Source organism: Zonotrichia leucophrys, chromosome 6 (assembly GCF_028769735.1).
Source record: "Zonotrichia leucophrys gambelii isolate GWCS_2022_RI chromosome 6, RI_Zleu_2.0, whole genome shotgun sequence".
Lineage (NCBI taxonomy): Eukaryota > Metazoa > Chordata > Aves > Passeriformes > Passerellidae > Zonotrichia > Zonotrichia leucophrys.
In genome coordinates, this window is record NC_088176.1 from 11337181 (window position 1) to 11356013 (window position 18833).

An 18833-nucleotide genomic window follows, 5' to 3' on the forward strand; every position below is an offset into this window, starting at 1 on the left:
TCCTATTTTCCTCCTCTCTCCTTTCCTGCCTTGTTGGTCTTATCTGTCCAACTTTCATCAATACTGTATATTTCAGTGGCTTTTACTGACTAGACTCTTGCTGCACACTGACTTCAGGTCTCCAAGTATCAGATGTACCAGAGGCATCAGAAATTCTGCACAGATTTCTCTCTCTCTTCCATGAAAATGGGTATTCCCCACTTTTCTGCTCCCAGGCTTTGAGAGCACGAGAAAAAAAAAAAAGAAGAAAGGAATGCAAACAAAAAAAAAAAAAAAAAAAAAAACCCCAAAAAAACCAAACAAAAAAACTTAAAACAAACGAGCAAAAAAAATCCAACCAAAAAAAAAAAACACCAAGGAAAATGGGTCCACATCCACCACTTCATATTCCTCAGTGATGACATAAGGTAGGAAACAGGAATGTGTTCTCCAAAAAAGAAAAGCCTGGTGGGGAGACCCTAAGAAAGGGTGTTGGTGTCCAAAGGAATATAGTGCTGTCCTCTGCTCAGGCTGGTGATCCTCATGTCTGCTCAGCAAACACAGCAGGGCCTCCAAAGACAGGTGGACAGAGGATATTCACAGCTGTTTAGCTGATTGAACAGAAAGCACAGGTCCCCTTGAAAAACTCTGTATTTGAAAGAATTAAGCCATAAGATGATAAAAGGATTTCATATGCCACTAAAGCATCTTTTCATTCTCTTGTACCCTCTGGTGCTCTTAATCTACTGCTGCAGCACGTCATATTACTCTATTTGAGTACTTCACTCACTACAGTCATCAAAGTGCTCTCCTATCCCAGTCTCACCTACAGGGTAACAAGGCGGAGTCAGCTGGAGCCCCACAAGGTGACAGGGAAAAGCTGTGATCCAGCAAAGTGCTTGGTGAACCCTCCAGTAACCAACCCATCCTGCCCACCTGCTTGATCCCATTGTGCTGCCACAGGAAAAGGCAGAGACAGTAAAAAAAAATACTTAAGGACAACTCAAGTCCTACAAATCTTTATCAGGAGAGCAACAGTATTTAGTCAGCAGAACAGAGCATGTGTTATACAGGCGAGGAAGCTTCCCCAGCATTTCTGTGGTACAAAATACGGGCTTTATTTTTTCATATCCTCCACATGGCAGCACAGGTGTCTAAGTTATAGTGATATAAAATGAACAGGGCCCAGAGGGAGGTGCAGAAATGTGTTCTGAAAGAAAAGAACATTGAGTAGGATTTTAACAAACTTTGCACCCATGCTGGTTTCAGTTATCTTGATTGATCTTGGAATTTCTGCATCACATTAGCGTAAATTCGCTATTTCCAGTCTTACAGGATCCTAAGTTATTAAAATCTCAGGCCAAGGCACGTGGGAGCCAAATCTGGATGCCTGTACACACATCAAGTAACACATTCTGTTCAAGCTCTGCCACTGTCATCAGTGGGTGTAGTTAACAAATGAATCACTACTACCAAAGTAGAGAACTCAAATCCTAGGTTTTTTTATAGCTGTGAGTGGCCCAGGGGTGAATCTCAGCTCATGCACAAACTTTGAGCGGGCTCAGGATCCCATGAGAGATGTCCCACGAACAGTTGGACATGTGGCATCCATAATGAATGAGAACACAAAACTACAAACCAGTGACTAGCACCAACATCTATGACTAAGGAAAGAAGATGAAAGCAAGAGCCAGGATACAATGCCACAAGTTGGGATTGGAGCTTAGGGCTTTGGTTTTGACCAGAGAGCCATCACAGATGCTGCTTGCTAGAGCTACACCAAAAAATGCACAGAGTGACTTACGTGTCTGTGACTAACAGAGACGTTGTGCTTACTCTGCTGAGGGAAAATTCACATCCCAGTCTCACAAGCTCTGAGGCAACCATTATTCTCTCCTGGTCTTAAGGTCTCTATGTGTGAGGTCTTCTCAGAGAAGGTATAATTATTCAGAAAGATCTCAGAGAGAAAAATAAGACCAACCTCTTCTTGTCAGGTTGACTGATCACATGAACTGGGTGAAGTTTTATAGTCTTCACAAGCCCATTCAAAGCAGCCTGAGAGATGAAAGTCATGTTTTGAAGGCAAACACATTCAGCAAAGCCTGGCCCAGATAAAGCCAGCTGCATTCCAATGAGATGGAAACAGTCCCATTTTGTGAAGGATGCTTACCTGAGCCTCTGCTACTGAACAATGCACAAAAGAGCAGCTTATCTCATTTTGGCATCTCCCTATCATTACTATTTCAACTTTCATGGAAGTTTTAATTCAGAGTTTCAATGATGTAGTATTTGATAGACTGATGACAGGGACACAGGCAAGCTGAGAGCTGCAGCTGATACACCAGAGGGAAGGGAGGGCATCCAGAGAGAGACTGACAGACTTGTGAGGTGGGTCTGTGTGAACCTCATGGCTCCAGGAGAACTTACAGCACCTCTCAGTAGCTAAAGAGAGGGAGCTTTTACAAGAACATATAGTAATAGGACAAGAGTAGTGGCTTTCAATTTAAAGATGGTAGTTTTAGAATAGGTAATGGGAATAACTTCTTTATTGTGAGGCTGATGAGGCATTTGAACAGGTTGCCCAGAGGAGTCACAGATGTCCCATTTCTGGCAGTGCTCAAGGCCAGGCTGGATGAGGCTCTGAGCAAAATGGACTACTGGAGGGTGCCCTTGGCCTGGCAGGGAAGTTGGAATTAGATGGTTTTTAGGGTCCTTTCCAACCTGTACTATCTTATGATTCTCTGAGCTTAACATAGTGGCTTACATCCCTCTGAAACTTACAGCTATACCCACTTTTCTCTCTCTTTTGCAGCGCACTAAAAAGAAATCAACAAATTTCAGAGGCTAAAATGGTTTTTTGCATTTTTTTCTGTAAAGATCTTACAAGCCAGAACTTGCAAGTCATCACAGTTTGAAGCTTTAAAGGGAAAGAAAGGAAAAAGAGAAATAAATCAGCTAAGGAGAGTTATTATGTTCTACAATTTCAATACCTCTTATACCTGCACTATGGATTGTTTCAAATCCCTCCCACTCTGGGAAAAACCTAATTCACTCTCTTGGGAAGCTTATTCTCTGTGGGACTCTGCTGTTTCTGAGTGGAATAAAGACTTCTAAGTCTATGTCTTATGAGTTTTAACTATAGAAGACTTGTACATTTCCTAAGAGAAAAAGGCACCTGAAACACACACATTACATAATGCATGGCTAAAAAACAGTGTTCAAACTATGCAGCAAAAGACAATGGAAAATGAGGTAGACTGTGGAAAACAATACACATTTGGGTGTCAAATGGACAAACAAGCAATTTCCATTAACCATTATTATATGGAAGCAGAAAATAAGGCACAACATCACAACCTGTCCTTTAAAAAGTTGTTCAGCTTTTCTTCCCAAGCCAGCTTAGCCTTTGCACCTTATCCTCCAAGAAAGCCTCTCCCCTAAGCTCACTTGTGTTATTTGAAGGATAGGTTACAATTATTCCAAGGACCAGCTATCCTCTGCTCTACAGAGGGATACACCTGGAGAGGATCTACACTCGCCTTTGTCAGAGCAGCCAGCATGAATAGTGAGATCAAAGGATTTTTGATAGTCAGGTCAATCATCCACCTGCCACCAGAACCAGGAGAGAAAAACAACTTCCTTTCCTACATTATGGAATTTTCCTCTGTCCCCTGCTCAGGATGGTGATCCTCATGTCTGCTCAGCAAACAAAGGCAGGGACTCCAAAGACAGATGGACAGGGGATATTCACAGGTGTTTAGCTGATTGGACAGAAAACACAAGTCCCCTTGAGAAACTCTGTATTTGAAGAATTAAGGCAGTCTGTCAGTCTGTCTGTAACATGGACAGACAAAATTCTAGACCTTTGATACATTTTGCAGGTCTGTGTGACTTCGGAACCTTAAAACTTCTTTTCCTCAGTGTTTAAAACCTTCTCACACTGTCCAGATTCCTCATGGACACTAAGGGAAATCTCTAGACCTGATGCCAAAAGTGAATGTTTTAAATGTTGGGGTCTAAAGATGTTTAGAGAGATTTCCAGAAGAATGTAGATAATTTGTAATGAGGAGTCTATCTCCACTTCAATGTGTGGAAATACTGAAAATGCAATCTATAGATATTTTGTGCCTGGATTCCAGGGGCTTTCAATGAGGTGCAAAAATTTCTGCAAGAATTTGACTCTAAGATATATAGATACAGACATAGATATGTATCATGCTTTGTAATTGGGAGTACATTTTTAAGTTTTCTGAGTCCTTTTTATTTTTAACCATCCAAAATGTGACCCTCTGGTTCCTTAATATTACAATCTTTTTGGGTCTTAAGGACCAGATACTCTTTTTAGCTATGCACAGATTCCATAAATCAGCACTTCTACACATTCACACACACCCCATCATCTGGCATATAGTAAGTACAGCATTAAGAATCTGATTCGAGCCCCAAATCCTGAATTCAACTACAGAAGAACTACACTTTTCTTTTTCTCTCTAAAAGTCAATTCTTGAGCCTTCACATGGTGAAGAGAAGCTTGGAAAAGATGCATCTGAGATGGCTGAGCCTGGAGATAGGAACTAAATTTGTTTCATCATCTGATTTTAAGACAGTCTTCCAATCTGAGAGGTTGACACTTGGGAATTGAGAAGGAATTGAGTCACAAAGCAGATTTTTAGCAAACTGCAGATCTTGGGCTTTCACTAGTCACTATAATAAAACTGGCTTCTCAGAGAGTGATTTAAAGCAGAGTGAATCATCCCTTCTCAACAAGATTGCATAAGGAGACTGGTCAGAGTGGCTGGCTCTGCACAAAGACTGTGTTCTAGGCAAAGTAACTCTCTGAAGGGCTGAAAAATAGGAAGTCTGATGGTCACAGGTTTGTCACTGAGGCACTGGACAGCTCCTCTGTGTTACTCTAGGCAGGTGTACAAAGAAGAAGCAGGAGTTCTGCAATTATCAAAAGACTTGCACTTCTCTTTAAAAGACACCACATTTTATCAGACAAGAGGTGCAAACACGGAGACTATGGCATTGCAAGGTATGTTCTGTGGACTGAATTTATTCAGATAAAATATACAATCCCTTCAAGTTAGATGCCCTTCTCCCCTCCATGCCCCACCCAAAGCAAGCCAAGCCAGTGGCCCTAACTCACCAGTAAAACCTGTTTGGAGTGACCCGCTCGTGCATGAGCTGCCATTTTCTTCCAAAGTCCATGGAGCTGTACAGCTGGAAGACAGAGAGAGAGTGAGAAAGAATAAACTTTGAGGAAAAAGAATGAAGACTGTTGCTGGATAAAGTATTAAAATCAGCTCAGATTAAAGAACATGAATGGATTTTTCACAATAATTATACACAATTAATGATCATCCTCACTGCCAGGGGAGGCTAATGTCTTCCCTTTACTGTTAAACTACATTGGACTTCAGAGAATCAAAAGCAGGTTGTCTCTTCCCAAACCTTGTCAAACAACTTTGTCCTTCCAAATTTCAGCTGTCAACACATTTACTTTGACTGCCATATAACAAAGCTGGCTCTTCTGGCTTTTTTTGCCTAATAGGAAGCAGGTGACATGTGAGTTCCTAGTATCAAATAGAATGAGAGTCAAATCAGATTAGTCAACATGACTCTGATGAGGTAGTGACTCTATCCTCAAGGTCATGCCATTACTTGTTTTTGTGGAATGAATCAGATCTCTTCTGTATTGAAAAGTAAATTGCTCCTAATTTATATTTTCTAATATTGAGAACGAGGTCTAAATTTTTAGATAAGTTAGAAATCAACCTGCTCATTAGTTAAACACCAAAGATAGTGACATGACTCTTCTTGGAAGCCAAATTTTCAATATAATGGTTTTTTTGAGTCTTTCTGGTTAAGAAACGACACGGCTGTAATGTAACCAAATTTCCACGCAACTCCACACTGAGTTTCAGACATATGTTGCTTCATATACATTCTGCTTAATACCGCAAATACCATTCTCCATGTAATTATTTTCTTACCCACAATGCATCCTCTCACAATCAAAACATATGTAAGCTCCTTTTCTCCAACTATGAGCAAATTTGGTTCTTCAGAGAAAAAAATATGCTTTGAGAAATAACTACTATGCTTTACCGCTAGATCACAGAGAACTAAATATCAGGCAGCATTTTGATCAGGATTTCAAATAAATTTCATCTGATATATATTCTGGCTTAACAAAACAAGGGTTGATTGCCAGCTAAGGAGGTAGATAAGGGAACTGAAAAAACTTCAATGTTTGTAATAGCCAAATTTGAGTCCCTAATGGGAAAATGATATCATTTGAGCACAAGATTCTGCATTGCATTTGATTTGAGTAACGGAATTTGCAAATTGGAGGCAGGTCCACGTTCAGATTGGAAGGGTTCACAACCTAGTGATATGTCCTGTGGCACCGTTGTGATGGATGGCTAAGAGTGACTGGGAAGATAAACTACATGTGCTCACACTGAATATTAACATTTCGTGAACAGGCAGCAGCCAAATCAGAGCTGGACCATAGATCAGTTCAGAAAGATGATTGGAAAGGGCTGTTTGAGCATTGTCCAAAGCCTGAGGCAGTTAATTAATTCTTGCTATGTTTGTACTCAACTACACAACCAAATCACTGTATAGTCAGCAAAAGAAAGTCAGAAACTGAAATTCAGACTCCATCAAGTACCTAATGCAACTGATATGTGTACAGACAAAAGAATCAGGCCTTTTCATTTTTGCCAACAGGAATGCCAATCTGGCCAGGAACCGCTCAAGCTGCCAGTAAAACACATATGGAGGAAAGATATGGAAACAGGCATCCTTCAATCTTCACGTCAAAAAGGGCTCCAATTATGTAAACTTCAGCCAACACCACTAAGCTTGTAAGAAATATCAAGAAAGATTTTCTACCCCATGTTTTTCAGGAGATCAAATATTATCTGAATATTCTAATTTGGCCATATTTCTTTAGCACTGTCTCTAGATAGGGTAACATACTGCATTACAAGTCCACAACAGCCAGATTTCCTCTGCTTTTCAGGTGATTGTCTAAAAAAATATGATAGAGTCCTCTGCTCCAAAAGGAATTCTGTGTAGATATAAAATAAAGCAACAAAGCATCACTTGCCTTTTTTAATTAAAGGAGCCAGAAAAGAAAATTCCTTGTCCAAATTCAAGATTAGGCTTATGATGTCAGCATCAATATTAAGATAACTAATTCTCAGAACGCACAGGTTTTTACAAACAATAACTGAGAATCCACACTCCAAATTCTACAGTGCTACAACTCTGCCCAGACTTCAGCACAGTTCCTGCCAGGAATATTCCTTGAGTCACTGGACATGATTTACACACACAAGGACCTCAGCACGGACTGAGTTGCATCAGTTGTGTCAAACACCTTTGTTATCCTTTGCATGTTTCCATTACAGGTGCAAGTCAGCCAGGCTTCAGGCAACTTAGTCCCAGTTAAGTCATGCTCACAAGCCAGTCCAAGTGGGTCTAGCACCCTGATTGTATTCTGCAATGGATTAACCATTTTCACCATGAGAGGAAAGGATTAACTACATACAGACATTTCCTTCGATTCCCTTTTATCTTTTGCCCCTGGCACTTCCTTTTCTTCTGCAGCAGCATAACAGCAGTAGCTACAGAAAGCTCAGTGACATGCAGCACAATCTCTTTCAACCACTCGTGTCTCCCAGTGTCTCTTTCAGGGACTATCCCACTCTGTATCAAGTTAAAAACCAGAGACCAGCTACTGGTCTGGGGTTTTTTCTTTCTTTTCTCTTTTAAAGCTTAGACTGACTGATGTCAGAAGGATTAGGCTGAACTTGCAGCCTTTATGTGATTTCAGATAAAGAGGATATTATTCATTTCAATAATTTTTATTTATTATTCACCTACTTTCTCTGGGCATCCACTTCAAATTTTAACCTGATGACTGAGTCCTAAAGCTGTATGACAGAACAAATCCCTAAAAGGCCTCTCTCGCCCAGTTCAGTTTTATAATATTATTTACAGATGCAAATGCAAAGGTTAGTGTTGAATAAATAAATAAAACATACAATAAAGTGATTTCTAGTGTGCATTAAAATTGAATATATACATATACTTTTTGTTTATCTCCCTTCATGGGAGAAGACAAACTTTAGAAAAGACAACAAATTTAGTGGCAAGTACAGCAGAATTCAATATAAATGAATTTGTCCTAAGGCTGAATACTAAGCAAAGAAAAAAAAATGATGTAGGTATGGTGCCAAGATTTTCCCATTTTAAAGCTGTGCTCTGGCTCTTTAGTGACAAGTAATCTCTGGCATTTCCACCTCCTGGAGCACTTCAACACAGTGGTTCAAGAGGGGTGGACTCCAGTACCATGGGGATGGTATTGCGAGGGAATGGCCCTTCTGCAACCTCCTCTGTTATCTGACTTACTCTGGTGACTGAAAAATTAAGGCCATTATGAGTCTTTACATTTGTCTGGGCTGGTCTTGTCTCTTGATGCAGCTAAAGAGTGGCATGCAGAGGATCTGACTCTGCCTCCACTCAGTAGTCTATAGTCAGACCTATCACTTACAACAGGAAAGGCTGCACCACCAAAAAGGTAAATGGCAAATATTTATCCAAACAGCATCACGATACTCCCCACTCAAGGACTAGCAAACACAGCTAGCACCAAACATATCACATCCACCAACACAGCCCTGCAGCTCACCAAGAACACAATCTGTGCAAGGAAAGACGTTGGCAGCCCCAGTGATACCCAACTTTGTTTCACTACAGGCCAGACCTTAACTCCTGCTTGTTTTGCTCAGCACAAATCTGAATCATAAGGATTTTAGGTACCACAGGCAGAATGCTTCGTCTTCAAACTCTAAGAACAGTGGCAACATTTTATTTCACACCAGCATTGTTTCCAAGCAAATTGGCAAGGCCCTTAAAGAAGGAGCTTTATCCCTGGTGTCAGATTCTGTGCCACAAACACAAGCCACATGCCAGAAACACATTCAGAACTACAGAACTGTAAAGAAAGGAGCTATAGACACACAGTGTTGCAAGTGAAAAATGTTGTTGCAATTCTCCAGTACAAACTCTAAGGATGACACATCACATTGGCTGGCTTGGAAGATCTTGCTCAGGGTTGTGGGTAATTTGGTTTGGGTGCTTTGTTTATTTTGCCAAGGAGAGCTAGCAAAAAGAAAAAAAACGTTTTAAGTTTTCTGGAAAAGTAAAGCTTCTCAGAACAGATTAAAAAATTGGTCTGCTTCAATTCCAGTTAAGGAGAGAGTAGAGAAGAATGAGCAATGAAGGAAACACAGGGAGAGACTCAATCCCCTGATGTTAGTTATCCATGTCTGAGCTAGTCACCAAGGCTCATTTTTAGACAGGCAATACACATCTAAAACTGCTCATTGTTCAAGCCTTAGAATCTTTTGCCTCTACTGACACTAAAAAAGCTCACAGTGACTAGTGCAGAAAGAAACGACCCCACCAGACACATGATCAGGTTGAGATGGATTTCATGACCTGCTTGGGCTTCATGGGGGACGCACACAGAAGAATGAAGTTTGAAGGCAAGCCCAAGAAAGACCAAGCATACAATACCCTGGGTACACTCCATCTCTGCAAGAAGCATGTATAGATGTCACTAACAGAATGAAAAGAAAAAGAAATTCACAGAGCTTTGATATTTATAGACTTTCATGTATACACATGTGAGAAGGAAAATACATAAAAGGAACATACATACATACATGAAAGCCAGTAAGCAAATAAAATCAAATATTATTTCTTGCTATGAAATCAGGTCTATTGGCCTGAGAAAACATCTGGTGAGACACTCCATATTTTTCTTCCTGCCAGTCATCTAAACGTGCAAATGATGTCAGATGAAGTGAGAAAGATCAGCTGAACTACATGCATTTAGAGGAACAATTCATTTATTACACAAAAAACCATACTCTCTCCAGACAATATATGCAGCTGATGATGGAAAGATGCATTAAAAATAAATGCATCAGGGTGAGAGTGGGTCTAATGGGAATAACTTGGCAGCAGCTGACACATTATGGGAGAGGAGGGTCAGATTAGCCTGGCCGGCTTGGCCTCAGAAGAGCACAATCCCAAGCAGTAGCTCAGATTGCTTACATGAAAAGATGGCTCTGATCCCAGAAAAGCACAAAGCAAACTAGCACCTTCTCAGCCAGAGCTGGTGGGAAAAATCTACAAGATGTGTGGAGGGTTCCTGCCAAAAACTCAAACCAGGGCAGAAGATAAATAAAATTAGGCCAATATTTCTGTAGGAAATTGGACTGCATGCAAAGGATAACTCAGAAAATAAAGTCTGTTGCAGGGTCTTAAATTTTCTTTACAGAAGGACAAAATCCATTAGCACTAGTAAAAAATTAAAGGCTCAGAAAAAGTTGCAAATTCTCAGAAAACTCAAGGTGTATCTTTTCTCTACATTTCTGTGTTACAAATGAAATTGCAAAAGAAGAAGGGTGCCATCATTAATATTTCAGAAAGGTCATTCCTAGAAGGAAAATGAACTGGAGGAAAAATTCACAATACTTTTCAGTCTCTAGAGTACAGAACACATAAGCCATGCCTGACAGCAGCCACCTGAACGCAGGATAAATTCAGTACAGCCATGAAGACAGCTATTGGTACCCCAGGAACATATCCTACTTCTTTATCACTTCTTCCATCCTTGCTTTTTTGAGGACAGATGAATACCTCTCCCTTTCACTGCATCAGTGTAATGTTTAAACTGTGGGGTCTATGGAAACCCCTTTCTCAGGTTGTCCTGTTAGTCAGGACGTGGTACTTGCAGCACTGTAGGTAGAGGACTCAGGTCTAAAATACTTCAGTTGTGTGGCTGAAACCAGGTGAGGAGCAACCCTTTCCACAGAAGTGGCTTTATTACCCACAGCAGAAAAGGCTGCATTCAAGGAAAAACTTGGGGTATTCCTCTCTTTCTTCTTTTCCACTATTCCCCTCAGTCTGGGCCTCAGTGAAACACCCCTGGAGTGTCAAGAGTCACCATTAGGAACAAAAGGCTAATGTCCCCTTCAAGCTGATAACCACCTCAAGGACTGTCTGTGCTTGTTCTTTCCAACTCCTCCAAGGGAGCTGTCTATCCTTGCCACCTTGCAAGGTAAGGCTCCAGTGATACTGAGATCTGAAACTTGGAAATGCTTCTGGAGCCCTAAATAATGGAAAAAAAGAGCTTATCCTTTTCTTCTCTTGTCACAAGCTGCCTGGAAACCACAATTCAGGTAAGGCACCCTTGACAGCTCCACACTAAAGAAGCTAAAAATAAATCTTATGTCTCGAGCCAAAAAGATTTGTGCAACAGCTTGTGGGGCTGAACTTAGTAGAAAGAAGTCTACCAGCACCAAATTTATGGTCTTTGTTTACACAGAGTAGTAAAAACTAGTAATTGTAATGAAAACAAATGGACCAGTTTATCCCTTTACTTTGATTTCCTTTCCAGGTGATTAAAAGCTGCATCAAGAGACCTCATTGCAGCCCAAGGTTTTTGTCTAGCATTGTACAGCCAGATTGTCTTAGATATGGAAAGAGAATATGCCCAGACTGATTCATGTCTGAGACTCCTCAGAGCTACTCAGTTCCCTACAGATGTTGTATCATAGATGGGACACTGGAAATAGACTATTTTGAAGACTGGTCAAGACAGAAATTAAATACTAATTACATTTTCGTCATCTGTCCCATACAGAGAGGAAAAAAAAATAGTAAAGGTTTCTGAAGGTGATAAGTTGGAATTTTTTTGCATCTTAAGAAAAATATTACACAAGCTAATCAGTAAGACTAGGTCTTCAGGCAAAAGAAAGTCTCTATCCCACCACGGTAAGACACGGGTCAGGGATCTTCTGAACAAAGACAAACTGCTTTGGAAATGTCTGACTTCAGGATGTAATTGTATAGCTCAACCTGGTTTCTAATTAAGTCTTTCAGGTTACAACAATGCACTGATGTAACGTTTCATGGTTTCATAGTAGAAAAAATGCTTTCACTTAATGGTCCACTTTAAACCTGATGCTGAAAGCAAGGCTCTTTCTGCTTTGCCACTTCATCACCAAAAAAAGATAAAAGTAGATTAAACTAGTGAAAAAAAAAGAGTTCAATTAAAAACCTTCACAATTCAATTTTTTGTAAGCCTTATTGGCACCAAGCACACTTAGCCAAAAATTTGGGATTTCTGCTAAGAGCAGACCATCTTTTGCCTTTCTACTCCATGACTGGTTTCCAGTGGAACAAGAAATCCAGATACAGCTGCAGCAGGAGCAATGTCACAAATGAGTATCACAAAGAGCTTAAGCTATGTTTTAGCCCTGGGTGAAAAACAGGCTCTCTTTTTTTTTTGTGCTTTTCCTCTACCTCCAGAAATGCTAGAGTGGTGAAGAAACAAGATGAAAAATATTGCTGCCATATTTTTTAGCTAAACTGAAAATCTGGAGAAAAAATATGTTCAATGTGGTCAATCAAAACACATTTCAATCACTGCTAAAGAATTTAGCAACCCGCAAAAGTTACTATAAATAGAAATGCCATTTTAAGGGAAGGCTAACTTTGCTGATTGCTTATTTATTCCATTCTCCATGATCTTTTAACCATTTCAAAATCACCTATAGAGTTTGAGGGAGGACTAAAGTAGAGAACAGGAACAAGGGAACAATACTGGGACCATGAAGAGATCAGAATGGGATGGAGATGGCAGAGCTGCCTGCTGCTACCAGAGGCTACAAAGTGCACCAGGAGTTATCTTTACCAGAATTTCTTCCTTTGGCATCCAATAGGCTCAGCCAGAGGCAGAGGGAGGTTTCAGGTTGTTCCTGTCCACAGAGGCTGCTTCACTCCTTTTTCCCCTCAGATCAGCTCTTTAACATTCACAAAAGAGTGAATCACCTCTAATGGCTGCTGATTTTTCTGCCTCAAAGCCAGGCTGATCCCTTAGTCCAGTTTCTTCAACTTAAAAATCATTAGGCAGCGTTGGGTCTGAGGTCTGTGCTAATTGGATCCACCAACCACGTGGATGAAGCCAATGCTGCTGTGCAGGTCAGCCTGCACTGAGGAGCTCTGTGCCCTCCCAGCCCAACAGGAAAATGTTCTGTGCTCCTGGGGGCTTCACATTGCAGCCCTTCAGAAGACCCTCCCTACACTCCATCAATGGTTATACTCCAGAAGTTTAACAATAAGGGGAAATAAATGTGAACCACACGTCTAATGGGAAGATTTTTCATTCAAATGTGCTTTATTGTGTGATATATGCCTTTAATTACAGTGCAAGCATCTGGGTACATTCATTGCTATTACAGACCAATCTTTCATGTTTATTGAGCATAAGACTACAAGGGACAAAGCAGCAGAGGCTGAGGCATTAGCCAAAGTGGGACATAAAGCTACAATCACATGCTTGGCTGTTCCTCTCCTCCTTCCTTTACAAACCCTGTGGCACTATTTGTAGGTTAACCTCTATATTATACAGACCAGGATTTAATGGCAGAGGGATATTTTCAGATTAGTGGAAGAAATAGATTTCACACCACCAAACCACCTTCTAAACTTACATAAGATTTTTCTGATTTATTTATTCATGTGGAAAAAAAACCATTTCTGAAATTGTGTACATGGGCATTAATGAATAGGTTTTTAAACTGCATTTAGAACAGCATTTTTTTAGAGATGCAGTCATTGTTCACGTAAAAAAAACTGCACACAGCTTGAAAGAAATATTAGTCTGGTTTCAAGCATTATGTGTCATTTAGCCAAATTAAAGCAATGTATTCTGCCCTAGTTTAAATTGTATGTTATTGAACACACACACACACCTGCCACCCAATGCAGTTTGCCATTCATCAGCATTTTCCCAGACAGGTATGGTTACTCAGTTTTTGTGACCCACCACCCTCAGACACTGAGCAGACACACACCTGAACTCATCCCACCCAGGTAAAAATGCTGTTCTCACTTGGGATCAGCCCTGACAGAGTGCGTTTGCCCATTCCACCAGTTCTCCCCTCACCAGCTGAAGAGCAGCAAACCTCTCAGGTCCTCAGCAGCTGCCCCCCGCTTCTCAGAGTGCTGTGTTCCTTCACAAAGTCAGAGCTGTGTCACATCTCTTCTACTCCAATACCCCCATAAGGGCACTGTGCCCCCTCAGCCTGAGGCCGTGGGTTCTGTCAGGGATTTATGGGGCAGAGCAGGCATCTATAGGCTGCCACCACACATCCCCTTTGGTCATGGATGTGCCCCAAATGCCATCCTGAAAATCTTCTGGGGAACTACAGTAGATGAACAGATGCTGCTTAGGACATGTACACGTTCTGCACTGGGAGAAATCCCGCTCTGGACAGCTCTGGTCCACACATACAGCCTGTGCTCTATGCTGCCTGGGACAAAGGGCAAATACTGGACCAAACCAGCCCAGAGAAAAGCCACCTTAGTTCATGGGACTCTTATGTCCCCCAAAAGAGAACACAGAAGCTGGTCGTAGGACAACTCTTGCTATGAAATAAATTCTGTAAGCAAAAATTTTATAAAAACAAGGTAGAAAATTTCAATTTCTGATAGCATTGAAGATGTAGCTTCAGCAAATATTATCTCCTGCTCAAACACCCCAGATCTTGTACAATACATTATTTTTGGCCATCTCCCTTACCACGCACTTTTCATATCCTGTCTTATAATGAATGAAGAGGCTTCTGCAAGCTTGAATATATAATAAAGTTAGATTCCTTTCAGCTTCACTCTCCTACTCAACAGCCAGCTCTGGTCTCCATGAAGGCCTCTGATATCTTGAAGACATTCTCCAGTAATACTCTTACTATAACTCTTAAAATCCAGTGGAGTATCTCAGTTCATCTCTAGCCAGCCAAATTTCTTTTTGACCAGATTCCCTGGATATCCATGCATTGAAAATAGACTACAACTGAAGGGAAAGGCAGAGTCTGATTTTACAGGCATCCATCTCCACACATACACAGCCAAGCCAGAGATCACATGCAGGGCGGGAAGAGTAAGAGGTCTCATGGAAAACGAGAAATTCCTCCCTGCACCTCACAGAGATTCAGTTCATCCCAATCCAAGACTGTTTACTGAAGGAACCCAAATGAACAGCATCACTGTAAATACCAGCAACCATCAGGAACAATTTAGCTTGACAGCTGGAGCAGAAGCTGTCACTGCACTGAGGCATCACTGCCAGAAAAATCACCAAATGAGAAACTCACATGTTGCAGGGATCCCTCCAGGCTGCTGGGCAGGCACCATTTACACTGTCATCTTTGATTCATCCATCACCCAGCTCCTGCAATCAAGCTGTGTACCTTTGGAATAAATGAATCTGCAACTGCAGATCACACAAGAAAAAGAAAGCTCTTATCTAGCCTCTCTCAGTAGCTCTCTAGGTTTGTAAATATTCTATGGTGTCTATATTTAAGCCATTTATCCCATTTAATTGAAACTCTAGGTACCTTCCTACCATATGATGAAGTAGGGTGAAGAAAAAGCCTCTACAAAGCCCCAGAACTACACAAACTCAATTCAAGGCAACAACTAGAGTCAACAGCAACTCACCAAACTTGATTTAATGTAACTATAATTTCTGGTATTAATCTAGGTTCACAGTGATGGTATAGTATAACTCATAGTGGAAGGCTGCAAAGGAAAAATAAAGCAGATTTTTCCATGCTGTCACTAGAGAAAAGTACAACTCATCTAGCTAGGGAATATCAGACATAATTTTGCAGCAGAACTTTCAGACTTGTGACATTTCTGCCGCTGGGTATGTGTGCATAACTCTCACGGACTTGCACCAAGATCTGAGAAAATCAACTGGCCTGAAGCAAGTGCTGTGTTAGAGGACAAAACTAGAGTCCTGTTTTGGCAGCAAAACTTTTGATGACATTATTATTCTCTTACTATATGGCAGGAAAGTCCCCTTGGGTCCAGTATATTCTGCTAACATGTTATTTGTACGTGCTTTTATCTCTTGAACACTGCAAGTATAAAATGCAACAACATCTATATTCAGACAGTTTATGATCACTGAACCTCTGGCAGAAATGAGTTGCCCAAGGTAGGAGGCTGTGGGAAGGATCCCATTTTCCTCCTTTTGTACTACAGAATCACAAGGATTTTCTATAAAGCTTTAAGCTTTGTTGTTTCTTTGATCAATTGTCTTCCTCTCAAAAATATCACCCTTCATTTTGGTGCCTCAGCTCCTCCTTTTATCATACCCACAATACTCCCAATGAACCAAAATTTTACTGCATCATGCCCTAACTTTCATTTTACAGCCTCCATAGCCCTATAAAAATCCACTGAACACAAAACTAAAGAATTTTATTACTCTGGAAGAACTTCTTGTAACTGTCACAAAACTTATGTGGGGCTTCTACTGCAAAACTTCAAACCTGCACACAGGTGTATGCACACCCTACACAAACAGGTCACCATTCTTCCCCCAGACAACCAATAGGGACAGCCAGCTGAAATATGCACCAAAACACAACTGAAATGTGCAGCATTTGCAAGCATAAATAAAGATATGTGTCTTAGAAGCATAAATGCCCTGCAGAAGAACAGTACTGGAATCAGGACACTATGAAAATCTTGAGGGTTTTGTTCCATTTTTTTTTATGGTAAAATTTCTAATTCTATTAACTGTGAGGAGGCATTTGAAAAACATGGTTTTCAACACTTCCTCAGTCCCAGAAGCACAAGAGACATATAAGAGAGGAAAACTGAAATTATTCACACACCTCTCTGACTTTTTCTCTACCAAAATCATTACTTTTAAAGAACCAATTCATTATTTCTAAACACTTGGGATTGAAGTTCCTGAGGTGCTAGACCAAAAATCCAGGAACTGGCCTTCTCTTTCACCACTGACACAACAGGCATAAAAAGCTGAATCATCCATGCCTAGTAAGGGGACAGAGGAGCTGCAGCGATTCTTCTGGCACCTTTATTCCCCAGAAAAATTGATTACATGAAGCTTCTATCTGAAGGGAAAAAAAAAAACAGTAGAAAAAATAAGAAAATTTTTTTAAAAAGTGAATTTTCATATGTCAATGTTGAACAGAAATAAGTAGTTGCCTTAACACAAGAAAGAGCTTTCACACAGGCTCTCTGCCCAGGGACTCTGCATCTCTCACCAGGCACATTTTAGGGGGGAAAAATCCCTGTGCACTGGGAGGCATAAACTACATCTGTCTTGTTTTATGTGAGAAAAGAAAACTGTACATGTTTTCAGGTCAGATCCTCCAGTGATGTTAATCAGGATTTCCCTGCTAAAATCAATGGACTCACACTGAATATCAGCTGCTACATGTGTGACTGCACACATCTTTTGGAAAGCACCTCAGGTATGCTATCAGATCAGAACATGGTCCATTTCCCCACTGAAAACAAGCACTGGAGACAGGGATAGTTTGTTGTGACTCAAAAAGGAGAGGCAAGAGCAACAGAGAGAAGCCTGCTTGCAAAGGGCAATCCAAGAAAAAACACACAAGCTTCTAGCATTACATAAACCTGTTTCACATAATAGACACAAAGTGATTCGAAATTAAATGTATTAACTTTTTAATAGACTGCAGTGCTACAACATAAAAGAAGGACCCTCTCTGCCTTGTGGCCCATTTACTACTACAGCACCTGCTGTAAATTCTCACGCAGGGTACCCCACCCCAACCACACTGGAAGTTCTGCCAGGACATATCAGCTCCTGCCTGCTGCCTTCTGGAGCTTCTCTGTCTTGGTCTCTCAGATATGCATCTCTCAACTGCATAAAAAGACTTTGATTTCAGGAAGCTGAAACACCCCCTCCTTAGGGGCAGAACAGAGAGCAAGGGCCAGCCTGCTATTTCCAGGCCTGCCATTCCTACTCCTGAGGGCAAGCTCCCAGTCCAGCACACAGAAATGCACCCCTGGAAGCACCCTCACAGACTGCCCCTCTCCTTGGGTGCTGGTGATGTGACAGACAGACACGTGCAGGGGCTTGTTTGGGGGGACAGGACTGTACCTTCAACCCTCAGCATCGTCCATCCGGCTGGCTGCCTCAAGGAAAAGAAAAACAAAAGGTTGCCAACTCCTTCTTTGCTTGCACATCATGTTTGCTCTCTTCTCCAGGGTGAGGGTCATTAGAATCTGTAGGCATGATAACAGGAACTAGGAAACTAAATGCTTTTTGCTGTTTTGATCATATTGGAATCGTATCCCCTGTAATCCATTTTGCACACATCCAGACAGCAGGGTTGGTTTCAAGTCCTCTAATCTCAGGTAATATAGCAAATAGTTACATCTCAGCAAAGGAAATTACATCCTTGACACTCAGCAGAGGCCTCGTCAATACAAATGAGACCAAGGTACAATTTACCTCATCCTAAACGAGTCACTTCCATTTGCTTCCAGAAATCAATCAACACCATTCAGTAGATCCCCATCAACTACCATGTGAAGCCACGACACCCAATGTAGGCGTACATTGCAACATTTTAGATCTCTACAGTCAGGCAAAATAAATCATGCCCCTGGTGTTCTTATTCTTCAGCCTTTTTCACTCCTTCATTTTTATTTCCATCTGCTATATTTATAACCACTCTTCACCCCACTTAGGCTCCAGATAAAATCAATATACAGCCATGATTTAGCATGGCCAGGAATAAGCCACAGGATCCTTGCTCTGTTACACAATAAACTAGGTTGCTCCAGCAGAAGAGCACATTTAAGCATCAAATGTGTCTTGCTCCATTTATCTCTATATTTCCCTTTTCAAAGTAAAACCTGCTCATGAAGTGTCTATAACATAAATAACAAGCAATAGGAAAGTCTGT

At 41.0% G+C, this 18833-nt stretch overlaps 1 protein-coding gene across 1 annotated transcript in view; it reads right to left on the bottom strand.

The window, feature by feature from the left end:
* SORCS3 (sortilin related VPS10 domain containing receptor 3) overlaps positions 1-18833 on the bottom strand; it is a 263805-nt gene that overhangs the window by 95267 nt on the left and 149705 nt on the right. Inside the window, exon 5 of the mRNA XM_064716259.1 lies at positions 5129-5202. Coding sequence (XP_064572329.1) covers positions 5129-5202 — 74 coding nt within the window. The remainder of the gene's footprint in view (positions 1-5128; positions 5203-18833) is intronic.